The sequence below is a fragment of the Urtica dioica genome, chromosome 12, assembly GCF_054948205.1.
Source record: "Urtica dioica subsp. dioica isolate 48M chromosome 12, U.dioica_male_clone48M_v1_H2, whole genome shotgun sequence".
Taxonomy (NCBI): domain Eukaryota; kingdom Viridiplantae; phylum Streptophyta; class Magnoliopsida; order Rosales; family Urticaceae; genus Urtica; species Urtica dioica.
Window position 1 is genome coordinate 21,479,149 of NC_142767.1, and position 18,218 is coordinate 21,497,366.

The 18,218-nt window shown below is 37.2% G+C and overlaps 3 protein-coding genes and 1 pseudogene across 4 annotated transcripts; 1 reads left to right on the forward strand and 3 right to left on the reverse strand.

The window, feature by feature from the left end:
• Window positions 1-1,705: 1,705 nt before the first annotated feature.
• Window positions 1,706-4,283, reverse strand: LOC149380294 (LEAF RUST 10 DISEASE-RESISTANCE LOCUS RECEPTOR-LIKE PROTEIN KINASE-like 2.1). Its single transcript, XM_089604118.1, has 4 exons — window positions 3,449-4,283; window positions 3,327-3,362; window positions 3,193-3,222; window positions 1,706-2,998 (listed from the first exon to the last, which is right to left on the reverse strand). The coding sequence occupies exons 1-4, from the start codon at window positions 4,281-4,283 to the stop codon at window positions 1,884-1,886; spliced, it is 2,016 nt and encodes a 671-aa protein (XP_089460244.1). The 3' UTR covers window positions 1,706-1,883.
• A 544-nt stretch (window positions 4,284-4,827) lies between these two features.
• Window positions 4,828-7,209, reverse strand: LOC149380295 (rust resistance kinase Lr10-like). The gene is made up of 3 exons (XM_089603518.1): window positions 6,375-7,209; window positions 6,227-6,253; window positions 4,828-6,136 (listed from the first exon to the last, which is right to left on the reverse strand). Exons 1-3 carry the CDS (start codon window positions 7,075-7,077, stop codon window positions 5,016-5,018), a joined length of 1,851 nt encoding a protein of 616 aa, XP_089459644.1. The 5' UTR covers window positions 7,078-7,209; the 3' UTR covers window positions 4,828-5,015.
• Window positions 7,210-7,557: 348 nt separating this feature from the next.
• On the reverse strand, window positions 7,558-10,109 carry LOC149380296 (cysteine-rich receptor-like protein kinase 44). 2 transcript variants are annotated; one of them, XM_089602608.1, is made up of 4 exons: window positions 9,358-10,109; window positions 9,212-9,253; window positions 9,103-9,129; window positions 7,558-8,842 (listed from the first exon to the last, which is right to left on the reverse strand). In XM_089602608.1, exons 1-4 carry the CDS (start codon window positions 10,076-10,078, stop codon window positions 7,740-7,742), a joined length of 1,893 nt encoding a protein of 630 aa, XP_089458734.1. In that variant the 5' UTR covers window positions 10,079-10,109; the 3' UTR covers window positions 7,558-7,739. The 2 variants fall into 2 exon arrangements, with proteins under 2 accessions (XP_089458734.1, XP_089458735.1); XM_089602609.1 differs by lacking the exon at window positions 9,103-9,129.
• Window positions 10,110-12,886: 2,777 nt separating this feature from the next.
• LOC149380297 (rust resistance kinase Lr10-like) lies at window positions 12,887-14,207 on the forward strand (annotated as a pseudogene).
• The last annotated feature ends 4,011 nt before the right edge of the window (window positions 14,208-18,218 follow it).

Below are 18,218 nucleotides of genomic sequence, written 5' to 3' on the forward strand. Positions count from 1 at the left end.
GTTAATAAAACCTGACAGAAGGAGATGTTTGTTACAATGTAGGATTTTAAGGTCTGTCGTGTAAGATTTCATAATTCAGGGGGTGAAACGTTATCAACGTCATAGTTGAGGGGGCAATAGTATAATTTATCCTTAAATTATTGGAGGAATTAATGGAATCTTGGGCTGGCAATGATTTGACAGATGAACGGTTGTGTTGTTCGTCACCCTCACTCAATTCTTAGCGTCCCAAATTAGTTAATTAATTAGTCAATTTAATTACATTTTTTTTTTGCTCATGAGTCCCAAATTTTATTTTGGTCCAAGTCCTTGGATTTGGGTCTGTAGGAGTAGGACTAGGAGGTTGTCTCTAATTACGAACTATTAAAGATGGCAAATTTCGAGTAGATCAAGTCATATATTTAAGCATTGATGATTTTTTAGGTCACATTTTATTTGACTCGTATAATCAGCTTAGTAGATTGTGATCTCAATTCTTTGATAGTTTGCTATTGTTGTTTTGATGTTTATATGTGTAATTATCACATCATTTTTTTATGTTTACGTGTATAGTAATGATTATGACATTATAACCATTTTTGATACTGATGCTTTTCATTTTTCTCATAAAAAATTAATAAAATATTAAATCAGTCACTACTTTAATTTAAGTGAGATCCAATTCAATTATAAAATATTATTTTTTAGAATATGTAAAGCAACTTAAAATGCTTGCATTGAAGATGAAAATGCTGTCAGTAACTTGTTTGTTTGAATATAAATGAATCAGACATTCTCTAGACATAGATTTTTCTGATATATAGTTTAACTTAGATTTAATAATCATCATCATCAAATTGCCTTAAAATAGTTCTCAACCAATAAGTTCATTACATACATCATACACAAAGACACAGAATAACACACGCAAACCTGACAATGAATTTAAATAACAACAATATTACACATAACAACATAATATATTTAATAAAGCATCGATCAACAATAGTATATTAATTAGTTAGTTTACAGCCAATCAACAACATTAAGCAACAATTAAAAAAAAAAAGAATCGCTAACTAGTTTCATGGAGAATGATAGACAAAGTTATGAAAATAAATTAAGAATAAATTAAAAAATAAAAATTTAATCAAATAACCGACTAATATTTGAATCACGAAATTCATTCGAATTTTCAGTTCTCTGATTGATACTAAAGTTTACTAGTTACATTGATATTTGGTTAACTTGTGTAGACTTATAAAGTGCAATAGGATATCTCTATTTTTATTGTTTTTTATTTACAATTTTAGTTCAAATTATCTGATTTTTTTTATTATATATTTGTCCCTTGGAATAAAATTCTTATACCTCACTAAATTTATCTCTCTATTTTATATTTTTATATCCAATATGCCTACTTGTATATATATCATGTACGTACAAGATTTGTTTTTGGAATTAGTGCATCATAATTAGATTGTACCAAATTAGGTGTAAAATGTGATGTTTTACCTGATCGTGTTAACTAGACATCTGTTTATTGTGTTGGTTTCCGAAGTAAGGTTTTTTTTTTTTTTTTTTTTTTTTTGAGAGGTTCCGAATCAAGGTTGGTTGGGTGGGGTAAGAATAAATAGGGAGTTTCATTTCTAGTTTTGACAACCACCGCAAATATTTATATTCAGAGTAACTTACCAAAAAAAATTGTTTGAAAAATATTTAATTACTCTGGGTAAGGTGATTGACATTTTTTTTTATAGTTGATGAAAGTATCATGAAACCCTTACGAAAATACTAATTTCAAAATATCTAGATAACGTTACATTTTTCTGTCACAAACTAGGTAGAGATTAATAATCAAACACACATTACGACTGCTGGGACAGAGGAGATAATTAGCACTTCTAATTTACATTAATAATCAAACTCGAAGACTCCATAGAATCTCCCGAAAGTAGCGACGAGGACGTTGGATCAGTCCCGTCTTCTACATAGAGTGAAGGCTTTGGAGGGATTTGTAGAGATTCCGTCTCGCTACCGAGCATTTCGATGACTCTGTTCATCGATGGACGATCGTCGGGCCTCGTTTGGATACACCACAGTCCGATGATCACCATCTTTCTCACTAGACTCGTTTCGTCCGCTGAGATTTCGTCGATTCCCAAGCTATTTCCACTGCAAACTTGGTCGTAAACCCAAGAATGAAAGTAAGCTTGGCTCGACTCCTTTGGCATTCTTCTCTTTCCCGTCATTTCGAGCAACAACATTCCGAAGCTGTACACGTCGGATTTGTGGGACACGCTTCCGATGTTTTTGTAGAACAGCTCCGGAGCGATGTATCCAATCGTCCCTCTCGCCGCGGTCAACGACGCAACGCTTTGATCACCGTCCGTCGAGTAGAGTCTCGCGAGCCCGAAATCGGAGACTTTCGGGGAAAAATTCTCGTCGAGAAGTATGTTGTGAGGCTTGATATCGAAGTGTAGGATTCGCATGTCGCAACCTCTGTGGAGATACTCGATTCCTCGCGCGACTCCGAGGGAGATCTCCAACATTTTCTCGTAACCGAACGAGGCGTTTGCTTCGTTTGAAAATATATGCTTCTCGAGGGACCCGTTGGGCATGAACTCGTACACGAGAGCTCGCTTCGAACTCTCGGCACAGAATCCGATGAGTCGCACCACGTTTACGTGGTGGATTCTTCCGATCGTGGCCACTTCGTTGATGAATTCCTGGCCGTTGGATTTGGATTTGCCTAATACTTTCACAGCCACGTCTCGGCCGCTGCGAATCCTTCCTTTGTACACCGAACCATAGCCTCCTTCGCCGAGTTTGACCTTGAAATTTTTAGTTATTTTCTTGATAGCGGAGAAAGAGTAGTTGACTGGCCTCAGATTATTTTGACTCAGCAAGTATTCTTCAACAGAGTCATACATGGATTTGTGTCTTCTTCTCCATTTGTAGATCAACAGTCCAATGTAAATGGGCAGCCCAATTATAAATCTCAAGAAAAGCAGAGGTACTGCAACAAAAGAGAACACTCTAAAATGTTAAGAATTTAACCACAAGAAAGAAAGAAAAATAATCAGCACTTTGTATATTGGAAAAATGTTCTCCAAGAATAAACGTAAACACAGAGGTTATAAAAAAAATTAAGTAAACAAGTCTAAGAAGAATTATAAGTAGTCTAGGCAAAGAAAGGATTTGTTGTCTTACTGATTCCATAAAGTGTCAAAATGTAGATTCCTGGATAAAAAAATTGATTTAAGAACATAATCGTTAATGCTTTGTAGAAGAAAAACCTATGAAATTGGAAATTATTGATCATGAGAGGAAAAGAGGATTCTAACCATAGCCAACAGATTTCACAACACTAATGATCCAACCTGTCAGTGCAAGGAAAAACAAAAACTTTGAAATCACTAATTTCTGTTATATTTTTCAGTGTCTTGATTATGAATATCAAACTTACATTTAACATTATCGCAATAAGCATGACAATCAGCAATCTCATCCCCGCCAGCTTCCACTCTGCATAACTCTTTTCCCTTGCAGTACTTCTTACAGGAAATGAATTCCCATGAAACCTTAAATCCAAAAGCTATTGAATCGTGAATCTCTGAGTACGAACAGTTCAATCCACAATTGATCGGTTTCGCAGTCATGGTCGCTAGATCTACCGAACAAGTTTCACCTAAATCAGGTATCTCCACAATATCATAGGTAACATAAGAGTAGTTATGCTGAAACTTCTTTTCCGCCACTGCCGATCCGTTTATACAAGGCTCTGTATTGATGAACAGAGACGAATTGGCCAACGGCTTTTCGCAGCTCAAGAATATTATTCTCTGGTTCTGATCATGTACATAGGAGAAGCTCTGATCCGCAATGAACTTATCGAATTGTGGATAGAAGAAGCTCTGATCCGCAATGAACTTATCGAATTGTGGATAATAGGCGGTGCCGAAATCTAATGTACTCAGAGGAACAGAGGAGCAATTGTCTCTCTGGAAATGAGATTCGACCAATCGGATGGTGAGATTGGCGCGGTTGATCGACAAAACATTGAATTTGAAGCCTTTGATATGAATCTCGGTTTTGTTTTTTACGCAAAACAGTCGGTAATTCGGCTCTCGGCATTCTTCGGGCTGATCTTCAATCCAGAAAGGATAAGAGATGTTGTGGATTTGGCCACAAGACTCAACTCTGCATCGATCCGCAACCGGAAAATCTTTGGCGTCGCAAATAACCGCAAAGTTGGCTGTGAACAGAATGAGGAAGTAAATTAGGAATAATTTCCTTTCCATATCGTTTTTGTTGTTGTTTAATGATCGGGATTAGAGAAATCTAATTGGAAATCATTGACATGTATGTGAGTTTATTCATTAAGATTTAAGCCTCTTGAAATCACGAAAGCATTAAATAACATCAATAAGAGTGGAAATTAGAAAGTCAAACCTTTGGATCACATGGATAAGATTGATTATGCACATGGTTAGATATCCTCATTTCAAGTTAATTAGTACGCAGAGCACATTCCAAATTGACAAGTTGATATTTCTTTAGTTTATAAAATGTCGTTCATTTCCATAACATTAAGTATTGTATTTTGAATAATTTGCTGATACATGTATAGAAAGACTTGGACGAATTCTTTAAACCATATATTAAGATGCTGGTTAGTGGTGATTCGCTCATAGCGTGGAAATTCTGTTTTTCAAAAGAAATTTTGTTAATTTTCTATAATAAAAGCTAAAGCTGGATATTTTTCTGAAACTAAGGATTTTCACCAGGGTTGCCGAAATTTTACATTCCCTGTATTTCGGTGTTTAGTATTCACCAAAAAAAAATGGCATTTTGGCGGACTAGTGGTAAGAAACCGTCTGACATTTTAAACTTTGCTTGAAAGAAGGTCATGGAAGCATGTTAACCATATCAATAAAAGTAGCAAGAATACTACAGCACAATTAATATTACAAGGAACAACTAGTTATTCGCTACTCCAAAGAAAATATGAATTCTACAGTTGGTCATCACTCTTATTCAGAAATGACACTCAGCTCTTGTTGTGCATAATTATTTCCGGGCGAATTTGCCACACTGTTGTTGTTTCTTGGAAAAGGGCCTTTTACAAATGGATTAGAAGGCATCTTCAGATCCTCTTTCCCTTCAAGCATTTTAAGTACTTCACTCATCGAAGGCCGATCCACTGGCTGCCACTGAATGCACCAAAGTCCCACGATCGCGAGATTCCTCAAAATTTTCACGTCTTCCTCTTCGTCTGTGTCGGCAAATTCCACATCTTGTATGCCATCCTTTAAATTCCCATAGATCCATTCTGGCAAGTAAAATTCACGGCCGTTCTTTAGAGGAATATCCACTTTCTTCCTCTTGCTTCCCACCATCTCGAGCAACAAGGTTCCGAAGCTGTAAACGTCTGACTTATAAGAAACGCCGCCGAAGTTTCTTGAGAAAACTTCGGGGGCGATATATCCGACGGTACCTCTGGCCGCGGTCATCGAGACCATACTTTGATCCTTCGAGCAGATCTTGGCCGTCCCGAAATCGGAAACTTTTGGGTTCAGATTGTTGTCCAAAAGTACATTTTGAGGCTTGATATCGAAATGGAGAATCCTCTGGTCGCAGCCTGTATGCAGATATTCGATTCCTTTGGCTATCCCAAGAGCGATGTGTCTCATCTTTTCCCATTTAAGAAACTCATTTTTTTTCCTGTTTGTTGGGTCTATGAAGTTTTGCAGAGAGCCGTTTGGGAGGAACTCATAAACCAGGGCTCTGCGAAACCCGTCTGCGCAGAATCCAACCATGCGAACGATATTCACATGATGGATTTTACTGATTATTTCCACTTCGTTGATGAATTCTTCTCCTTTTCCCATGGAATTGTTGAGGACTTTTACAGCCACCAGAATTTCGTTGGATAGCTTTCCTTTGTACACCGTTCCGTAAGCGCCTTCACCTATAGCGTCGCTGAGTTGACTTGTGATCCTCTTGATATCGGCATAGGAATATCGAGTGGGCTTGAAAGCTTCATAATCAGCCAAAAACTTCTCGACTTTAGCTTGGTTCTCTTCTTTTGTCTTGTATTTTAGGCACACAGCGAATAACACTACTGCAACAACAATCGCAGCAACAACTGAAGCTGCATACAAAGTCAAAAATCGGTATCAACAAATTATCTATGTATCCTGAGAAAAAAAAACTGTGAAGCACTCTGGTGGAAGCAAATTACCTGAAATTACTAGTCTGAACACCGAGTCTGAAGAAGAAGAAAACAGAACCATACGAAAAGGAAATCAGAGTGAATCATTCATTGAGAAGCATATACACATAGAAGATGCACAAATATTTAACACATTTGTTTGTAAATAAAATAATACCAGTTCTTGGACCTCCATAACACTCAATTATCGTAGTGGCTGCGCTTGTGTTCAATCTACATCTTCTGTCTTTTGCTTCACATTTGGAGCAATCTGGCGTGGACCAATGCAAACGAAGCTCCGTGTTTTTCTCAAGTATCTCACGGGGAACTGAAGGTATTTCATACATCTTAGTGCATGATAACATGTCTTCAACGGAAAGAACAGAAGACTGGACAGCGTAAAGCATGTTCTTGGAGCCATTTACGCAGCGAGGAAGAGGAATAAAAGCATAACGATTATAGAACTTGTCAGCAGAACAAGAAAACACGGTATAGCTGTCTATATACAAGTGGTTGTACTTGTATTGGAACGGCGAGACGGAGAAATTGACGTTTCGAAGTAGTCTCGGGATACATCTTTCTGGATCATAGAGATGAATGGTCTGCGACTTGTAATCGATCTTCTTGACTTGGAATTTCACAGAATTAGGAAGGTGAAGCAGAGTTTTGTTGGCTTTGTTGCAAGACACATCAAAGGATTGCGAATAACCGCAGCGTTGATGTTGAACTCCTTTGATCCGGAACGGGAAGCGAATCACAGGGTCCCTTGTGCTGCATCTATTTCCCGAGCACTCGTTCTGTTCCGATGGGATGAAGAACAATATGAGAAGAAAAGTAATGAAATTTTTTGGATATCTTCCAATAGTTTTGGCCATGTTCATAAGGGGCTAATTGTTGGTTTATTTATTTTTTTTTTGTCTGTTTTTTCCCAAAGCAGAGTTGACAGGTCTACTATATGAAAACTAAAAAGTCCTCTATGAGAAGATACAATTCAGATCAAACTTAGTTTTGGTGTTTATTTTGAGAGAGAGAGCGTGGAAATCTTCATATTCAGATGTGGGGTCCTTTACAAACTTAGTTTAATATAATTAAGCCAAGTAGTTGAATTTTTTTAATTTGTTTTTTCACGTCACAAGCGTAGTGCTTGATTGACTTCTAGGAATGTGGACAATACGTATTTGAAATGACAAAAAAGTCATCATTGCCAAATTATTGTTTAGTAAAATAATCGTTTTGACAATTTATTGAATTACTACATTAATTCGATTTACAGGAATATCCCCATTTTATATATTTATCTCTTCGATTTCTCTTTATCTCTATTTACGTAATCTATAGAAAACCATAACTCATTATCCCGATTACCATTGATATGCATCTCAATTAAATGATTATTACAACCTTTCTCTCAACAGAATTGTCCGATTAATACAAATGTAAACCAGATTTTCGTTGTAATATAAGATTTCTATTACACTAAAACTCTTTTTAGCCAGTACAAGAGTTTCACCCGCGTCAAACTTGAGTGATAAGACAGTGCTAACTAATTTACATTAATAATTAAACTTGAAGAGTCCTCAGAATCTCCCGAGACAACTGACGAGAACGTTGGATCGGTCTCTTCTTCCACATAGAGACAAGGCTTTGCGGGCATTTCTAGAGATTCTGTTTCGCAGTTAAGCATTTCGATGACTCTGTTCATCGAAGGACGGTCATCGGGCCTCGTTTGGATACACCACAGTCCGACGATCACCATCTTCCTCACGACCCTGGTTTCATCCGCTGATATGTCATCGATTCCCAAGCTATTTCCCTGGCAAACTTGGTTGTAAACCCAAGAATGAAAGTAAACTTGACTTGACTCCTTTGGAAATATTCTTCTTTTCCCAGTCATTTCAAGCAACAACATTCCGAAACTGTAGACATCGGCTTTGTGAGATACATTACCGATGTTTCTGTAGAACAACTCTGGAGCGATGTATCCGATAGTCCCTCTCACAGCGGTCATCGACACAATGCTTTGACTGTCTGTCGGATAAAGTCTCGCAAGTCCAAAGTCGGAGACTTTTGGAATGAAATTCTCGTCCAAAAGTATGTTGTGAGGCTTGATATCAAAATGTAAAATTCGCATGTCGCAACCTCTGTGGAGATACTCGATTCCTCGCGCGACTCCGACGGAGATCTCCAACATTTTCTCGTAACCAAACGAGGCATTTGCTTCGTTTGGAAATATATGCTTTTCGAGGGACCCGTTGGGCATGAAATCGTAAACAAGAGCTCGCTTCGAACTCTCGGCACAGAATCCGATGAGTCGCACCACATTTACATGGTGAATTCTTCCAATAGTGGCCACTTCGTTGATGAAATCTTGGCCGTTGGATCTGGATTTGCCTAATACTTTTACAGCCACGTCACGGCCGCTGCGAATCCTTCCTTTATACACCGAACCATAGCCTCCTTCGCCGAGTTTATCCTTGAAATTTTTAGTGATTTTCTTGATAGCAGAGAAAGAGTAGTTTATTGGCCTCAGATTATTTTGACTTTGTAAGAACAGCTCAGCTGAGTCATACATTGACAAGTGCCTTCTTCTCCATTTGTAGAACAACAATCCAGAGAGAATTAGCAGCCCAATCACAAATCTAATTCCTGTAACAGAGCACCTCAATCTGTTATATTTATAGTTTCCCTCATGATTTTTATTTATTTATTTATAGAATTCAGTAGCTTCTCTCATGGACAGGGATGGAAATCTCATTAAAGTCCTCTCCTAATTAGTAAAATGAATACACTTAATTTTATTGTATTTTTGCTTCATAGAGAAAAGGTAATCCAAATTTGAATTGTAAAATGTAAAAAAATCATAAATTATTTGGGCAAGAAGAGAGAGAAGGGATGCGTAGTTTTACCAATTCCCATTGACAAAATAATGAGACCTGCAAGCGAAATCGCAGTGAATGACGAATAATGGTCAATGAAATTAAAAATCGATTGATCATACAAAATCAGAATCCTTACCATAAAGAGTGTATAATCTAACTAAAATATAAGGCAAGTAATCTGCAGACAAAAAAATTCAATAAAACTAATATCAGTTTTCTAAAAATACATAAAAACAAGAAGCTAGTGACAAAACTCTGTTATATCATGGCCAAAATGATTACCACAAGACACGATGACGTTTCCGCGGTCTCCCAAATGGCAAAACCCTCTTCCATTATTGCAGTATTTTTCGCACGCAATATAACCCCACGAAAGTTCAAACCCATAAGCCATCGAATCGTGAATCTGTGAGTACGAACAGTTAAATCCACACTTAATAGGATCTGCGCTCATCGTCACCAGATCCACCGAACACGTGTCTGCCAAATCGGTTATCTTCGCGATACCAGTAGTAACATAAGAGAAATTATGCCGTTTTTTCTTGTCAGCAATCACCGATCCGTTTACACACGGCTTCGTGTCAACGAACAGAGAAGAATTGGCCAACGGCTTTTCGCAGGTCAAGAATATCAGTTTCTGATTGAACCCGTAATAGAATAATCTGGGGTCAATGACGTCAACGGAGCTGAGAGGAACAGATGAGCAATTGCGTCTCTGGACACTCGCATCAACCACTCGGATGGTAAATTTATCGCGGTTTATGGATTGGACGTTGTACTCAACTCCTTTGAAGTTCATGACAGGTTTGTTGTTTTCGCAGTTTAGCTCGTATTTGGGCTCACCGCAGTTTTCGGGTTGGCTTTTTAGGCGGAAAGGATAAGAAATGTTGTGGATGTTGCCACAGGATGGCAATTCATCGCACTGCCGAACGGTAATGTTTTTTGCAGAACACGTTATTATGAATAGAAAGAGAAGAAATGGAAGTGATTTAGGGCTCAACATTATCACATGAATAAGGACTTGAGAATTCAGTTGGGATGAAAATTGATTAAGTGAACACGTTTACATGGATGAGGCTCGAACGGTGGAATCAGCTGACGTGGAGATGCAATGCAGTTTGAAAAGTCAACGAGTGACATAATAAAAATATGTAACGGGATAAGGGTGAAGACATGTTCTGTTGGTGATTGATAGGTTTTATCGTAATATTATTATAGACGGAAACTTGAGACGACTGTTGACTTTTAACAAGGTGATAACTAACAGTTGGCTACTCAACCGCTAGTGTTCTTGAAGACTTTGACTCAGTAGCAAAATTAGACAGCTAATTTGAAGGCTGTAAAAGATATATAGATTAAACGCAAGATAAAAAAAAAAAATTATTAGTATTTTCCATGCGGAAAATAAGAGAACTGCAGTGGAAAATATTATAGTAAAGGAAAAATTAGACAAAATAGTTATTCGAGACTTATTGATTAGTAAAATAGCCAAAATTTTAACTTTTTAGCAAAGTAGTCAAATTTACGTTTTCAAATTTTTTTTGACGGCCAAGATTAAATTTTTGACGATTATTATAAGCAAACTACTAGAGAAATGATGTTTAGTGGCAGATTTTTTATGCTACTAAAAACAAAAGATGGCACTAAAAAAATGCTATTTATGTGAATGCTACTAAAACTCATTTAGTCTTTAGTGGCGGCCTAATTTTAAGTGGCGGTTGAGAAAAGACCGCCATTAAAAGTAAAAAAAGAAAAAAAAAACGTGTGGCGGCCTCATTTAGTCTCTCTCAAAATCACTCTATTCCAGTGTTCTGAAACGTTACTGAGAACCCTCCGCCTACATTTTCACTCTGATCGAGTCCGATTCTCTCAAATACTCTCAAAGAATAACGGCACTCCCACCTCACACACATAGCAATCAGACTAATGTTGAGTGTCGGAGTGCGCGTCAGAGGCACTGCTTTTGCGCCCCTCTAAGCTTATTTTCTTCTTCTTCTTCTTACTCTCAGGTCTCCGCGACGAGCGAAAAACGTCCTTGAGCTAGGAGAGGGAACTCGTGATTTTCGAGTTTCTACAACTTGGCTACGAATACTTTTATTGACTTTGGAAACCCAGGTATCCACAGTGATCATGGCTTCGCTTGAGTCCAAACGGGAATTGGATAGGCGGTCCATTTTCGGCGCATCTTGATTCTTTGCACCGCCTCCAAGTTTGATGATGAACACCAAGAACGCCAAGAGCTTGTATTACGTACAACACACGAGAACAATTTAACCAGATCTGAGACACCAAATTTCCCAAAAAATGATAAATAACTAACCATGCTAATAGGATTAAATCATGCTGTTCTATTGTATCACAAACACCAAGGAAATTTAATACCAAAGTAGATTAAATCAATACAGATTGTTTGCACACACCAACAAAAAAAAAAGTTAAAATTTTCCAAATTAATAAAACTCATTACTTACAGTCTTAAAAAAATAAAATAGAGAGCTTCCATTTATTGGCACAAAATTTCCCAGCCATTCTGTCGATGAACTACGATGCAAGTATGAGCTAAATATTTTTATTAATTTTTTGACTGACTGATGTTCATTAAAAAATCCTGCAAGAAAACTACTAATACACGGAAACAAATGAAAGCAATTACAAAAATTAACTCATTTAAAACTTCGAACTCCTAACATTTAAAAGTTAATATACGTTAGTTTATAAAGCCATATATTGATTAATATTGAAGATGGATAATATATATTTACCTCTGCTATTTCCTTTCTACTTAAACTGGAAGATGAATGATTGTTCTTTGTGTCTGTCTTTGAAATAACGTGATAATAACGTCTCTGTTGTGCTTTACTCTGATACCATTAGGTTCTATGTTAAGGCAATAAACTACAACAATTACACGATAAGAATAGTGGACGCGGATTATCAGAAAGAAAATTGTTCCTCTTTCCCTCGATACCTGTCTACTTATATCGGCTACTTCAGTATTTGGCAGTACCGGCGCCGGCGTAGGAATTCGAAATTTCTCGCGACGAGTGTGATGGTTTTAAAATGCAAAAAAAGAGTGAATTCCTCTGTTTATATAGATTCTTATTGCAATGATCATGATTCTAGTAAACCTTTTTATTATTTGGTTGATACCGAATCAACGAGAGCTTCGGATATGGAGATGTCGTGCAGCACAGAGCGGAATGTTCTGTTATCATCTGATTGGTCGACCAATAATAATGTTTTGGATATTCGCATTCAGCTTGCGTTTGGCTATGAGGCTTCATGGGTTCCGATCGGATGCAAATTCGAAGACTTTAATGGCATTCGATGTCGTTCTCCGATGAGTAAGATATTATTGTTAAATTAATTCAATTTCGCGCTTTGCAGTGGTTTTCTCTATAACCTTAAAGGTAACGGTGTGACGTCCATGTCTCTTATATGACGCAGATCACGTCAGTCGGATTTTCCACGATGCACTTCGCGTTGCTGGTATAAGTATTCTCTCTAACCTTTTAATTATCAAATTATATATGTTCTCATAAACATGCATATTCTTTTATTTATCAAGCTAATACATTCCCTCTGTATTAATATTCTTACAGAAGCCCTTGCTTTATACCTCATCACAAGTAAGATTCCGAAGATTATAGGTCATTAATTAATGATTTATGTGTCATCTACTGCTCTAAAATTGGTATAGTGTGGTGTCAAATAATACTTCTATGTTTTCCATTATCCAATAATGCAGTAGTAACTGTTACTAAACTCATATTCGGAACTCCATTTGTGATCGCATTTCTGGTGTACAAATGGTGTCGGAGACACAAATCGACGTACAACTCCATCGAAGAGTTCCTCGGAAGCCACAACAACCTCGTGCCCATAAGATATTCCTACTCCGATATCAAGAAGATGACTCTGAATTTCAAGACCAATCTGGGACAAGGAGGCTATGGCTCTGTTTTCAAAGGAAAGCTCCGCAGCGACCGCCTCGTGGCCATCAAGATTCTCAGCAAGTCATCCAAATCCAACGGACAAGATTTCATTAACGAAGTCGCCACAATCGGAAGGATTCATCACATCAACGTCGTACGACTTGTCGGTTACTGCGTCAAGGGCTCAAATCACGCCTTAGTCTACGATTTCATGCCTAACGGCTCTCTAGATAGCTATATTTTCTCCAAATCCGGAAATGAAAGATCTTTAACTCGCACGGAGTTATATAAGATCTCGCTGGGAGTGGCTCGTGGTATTGAATATCTACACTGAGGGTGTTGGATGCAGATCGTGCATTTCGATATCAAACCTCACAACATCCTTCTCGACGAGGATTTCACTCCAAAGGTTTCTGATTTCGGGTTGGCGAGATTATGCCCTTTGGAGAACAACTTTGTCTCTATGACCGCGGTGAGAGGAACATTAGGGTACATAGCTCCCGAACTGTATTACAAAAACATTGGTGGAGTATCTTACAAAGCCGATGTATACAGTTTTGGTATGTTGTTGATGGAGATGGCGAGTCGGAGGAAGAATGTGAATGCGATTGCCGAGAATTCGAGCCAAATATATTAGAGAAATTGTCCCATTTGCCACCAATTTTATAATTTTTTCCTACTTTCCACCAAAAGACTAATTTTTCCCAAAATACCACCATCTATGTCAACAATGTTGACATCTATTTTTGCGCTTCACTATGAGATGTCAACATTGTTGACATCTATGATGTTGACATCTCGGTGGCATTTTGGGAAAAAATAGTCTTTTGGTGAAAAGTGAGAAAAAATTATAAAATTGGTGGCAAATGGACAATTTCTCAATATATTATCCTTCTTGGGTATATGACCAATTGAGCAGAGGAAAGAACGCGGTGCCTATGGAACATGATATATCTGAAGAGGACTCGGAAAGGATAAAGAAGATGATTACAGTGGCTTTATAGTGCATACAGCTGAATCCCGATGACCGACCTTCGATGGGAAGAGTCATAGAAATGCTTGAATCAGAGAATGATGACCTGCCGTTTCCGCCAAAGCCTTCTTATTGTCCGCAACAAGATAATTTTGTAGTGCGAGATCTCGACAGTCCATCATCAAGTGATAAAACCACTCTCACATTATAAGAAATATTGATGTATGATGTATTTTTTTCTTCTATTCCGAAGATGGATATTGTATAATATCTATCTCTGATTTTTTTTTTTTTCATAAATTGGAAGATGAATTGGTGTTTTGTGTCTCTGTTTTTGTTCTCTTCCTCTCATCTTCTTAATAATATTTAATTTTGTGTGAGATTTGTGTAAGTGGTTTTTAGAAAACCAGCCAGTAAATGATCTGGTCAACAACTGCTCCTCCCGGTTAGAGAGAAATGAAGTCAAGAAGACAAGTATTCAATATTTGAATCCGATGAAACGGCAAAAATTTGGTAGCCCGGCCAGCACAAAATATACAACGGTAATTAAAAACACCCTTCTCTGATGTGGTGGAACATTTGAAAAAACTTGAGCCGTCTACTTTATGATTTACATAATAAAATGGCAAGTTTGAGAATCCGTGGATTTTCAAAACTTGGCTCACTAGACAATTATTGGGGTCGTAAACATCGGTCTGTCTACTTGTAATTAATTTTGGTTGCAAAGAATTTTACCGACTCTGGAAACAATATGATAACCGTATGATTCCCGTTGCAAGACAGCTCGAACAAGAACCGTGAGTCCGAAGGAGAATCGGATCGGCGGAACATTTTCACCGCATCTTGATTCTTTGCATTTGTTTTCACCAAAAACCGTGAACGAACAAGAAGCCATAAAGAAGAAAACCGATTACACTGCATCTCTAGACAAGAGATCTTGGAACCATTCAATGGACACGGAATTTTCGATGATACCAAGAATACAAGAACCTTCTCGCGGAGCTGGGAATGCTCTGTCCAATGCTCATCACTTGCATTGACGATTCAGAGAGGAAATCATTCCGAAAGAACGCCGTATTCCCATTCTCCGGCGGCTGAGTTCGCCTAGCCACTCAAGGTTTTGCTTAGGGTTTTGATAATATTTTCGCAGGCCGCCGAGGAAAATAAAAATGAAAGAGAAAGAAAAAAAAAGTACAGTGTAAGTTTTCCAGTATATATAAGTTGACTAAAATCTGAAAAAATAAATAAAATAATTAAGAAACGACAACTCAACAAAAACCAAAAATAAACACACATCAGAAGCAAACGACAAACGACAATTCAAAACGACATCAAATGCAAAGAAAAAACGACAAACGACAAGTTTCAAAACGACATCAACAGTTATCGATATCAAGATAAACAAATGAGAAAAGAAAAACGACATCAAAGCCAAACGATAAATGAAAATCGAATGAACGACAAACGACAAGATAAAAACGACGACGACAATAAAACGAAATCAACAGCAAAGAAAAACGACATCAAAGGCAAATACAAATGAAAATCGCATAAACGACAAGATAAAAACGACGGCGACAATAAAAAACGACATCAACAGCAAAGAAAAACGACATCATAGATAAACGACATCAAAGGAAAACGATTAAAGTAAAACGACATCAATGGCAAACAACAAATTAAAAACGACAGTAACGACAAACGACAAGATAAACACACCAATGGAAAACGACAAGAACCAAAAACTGACCTTAAAAACTTGTTTGGGTATTTATGATTTAATATTCGCAATCAGCTTGCGCTTGGCTTTGAGCTTACCTGGATTCCGACCAACTGCTACACCGGAGACTTTAACGGCATTCGCTGTGCACTAATCTTTTAGTTAACGGGGCATTGTCTTTATAAATAAGTGCTTTTTCTTTTATTGAAATCCCTTTCTTTCATGAAAACTCAAATTCATTACATTTCCACTGTCATTTTTTATTCGTACAGTTGCCATGAAACTAGCGACACCGAAGTTTCTATGATCCCTCAGGTCATTCCTATTCTCTTGCACGAATTAACCCTCGCAAGTAAGATTTTAAAAATTTTAGATCATTTATTAGTTCTTGTGTCATATAATAAAATTGGCTTAATATGTCAAATAATGCTTATACTTTTACAATTTTCCAATAATGAAGATCCAGTAATGTTTCTTTTAGTACTAGTTATTAAATTCATATTTGGAACTACATCTGTGGTGGCGTTGGTGGTCTATAAATGGCATCGGCAGGGGCGGAACTAGGAATTGAAGTTGAGGGTGGCCAAGAAAAAAAAATTATATAAATAAAATATCATAAAAAAATGTATCCTAATACATAATTTAATTAAAATAAAGAGCGTCTTGATTCCATATCACGAAAATCATCTATTATTGAATCTATGCTAAACATCTCAACAATTTCTTTCTCAATATTAATGAGCAAACAATCCGACAAAAAATCATCTTCCATCTTGTTACGAAGTGCAGTCTTCACTATCTTCATCGCTGAAAAAGAACGTTCGGTAGTAGCAGTAGAAACTGGAAGTGTGAGAATAAGAGTTATCACTTTATACACCAAATGAAATATTTCCGATTTTCTTGTTTTCACCAACCATTGACATAGATCAGAAATCGTTGTCAATGATATGAAATCTGGAAGTTGTCGAACCTGATCAAAATGTTGAAGCTCCATATGCAACAATGTCATCTCATATTCCGCAAAATCTTCTGAGTAAAATTTCTGCACAAGTATCATCACCTCTTAATGATGCGCGCATCTCTTTCGGATCTAAAGCTGAACTGAGAATCATCAACTCCACTGTATTATCATTAAATCTGCTATTCAATTCTTGCAGCTGAGAGTCTATCACTGTATAGAATATATCAGCTTTATAATAATGCTCCACTGTAATGTCACAAGCCATTCCCCTCCGTGCAACATGAAAAGCACTAAAATTAGGCACTTCTATATTGACACTTCCACAAAACGATCTTACTTTTTCAACCAAATTGCTCCACCCATCATCTCTAAGTTTCTGAAGGAGTGACTTAGTTGATGAAACAAGCTGCATTGCATTTAAAATATCTTGAGATTGAATCTGCAAAGCATTGCAAAGCATGCTAGTGATCTCTAGAATTTCTTTCATCAGATGCATAATGAAGACAAAGTAATAAGAAGTCATTGTCTCGTAAGCTGAACCTGCTTCACCACGTTGGTTATGAGTAGTTCCATCATCAATGATGTTTAATAACACTTCACATGTTGCACTAAACATTTTAATCATACTAGAAATTGATTTAAAGTGAGAAGTCCAACGTGTATCACCCGGTCTTTGCAAAGAACCTATCTGGTTAAGGCCTTTCCCACTTTCAAGCTCCTCCATATTAAGCAAATAGGCAATATTTGAGGCATGAACATCTTTAAGTTGATCGTTACGCTTACATGATGCACTCACAAATATTGACGATAAAATTAAGCTTAGTAAAGAAAAAACTCACATGATAAACTTCCTTGGACGCCGCAACTAGTGATAATTGCAGGCGATGGGCAAAACAATGAACATAATAAGCATACGGGCATTGATTTGAAACTAAGGCTTGCAAACCATTCCATTCTCCACGCATGTTACTTGCACCATCATAACCTTGCCCTCGTATAGATTGCACATCAAGACCATAACGAGTGAGCATCGAGAAAATACCATCTTTCAAAGTCAATGCTTTAGTATCTTTGACATGAAGTAAACCAAAAAAGCGCTCTTTTATGCAACCATCCTTGCCAACAAATCTCAATACAAGTGACATTTGCTCCCTTTTAGATTCATCTCTAGCTTCGTCCACAATTATACAATACTTCGCACAATCAATCTCTTCCCGGATATACTTTTTTGCTTTACTTGCCGAGACATGTAATATTTGCTTTTGTATCTTCGGTGATGTATACGACGCGTTTCGTGGAGCTTTATCCAAAACGTTTGCTACATCATCATTTAAAGCTGCAGAATATCTCAACAATTCTAAAAAGTTTCCGCGATTTCTTGATGTGCTAGACTCATCATGACCTCTAAATGCGCATGCCTGGTATGCAAGCCACTTAGCTACTTCAATGGAGGTTTTAAGACGAAGTCTATTATCTATTATATCTTGAGATATAAAATTTCCAAACCTGTTTGGAATATGAGCAGACTGATTCAAGAGATCTGACAAGGCATGT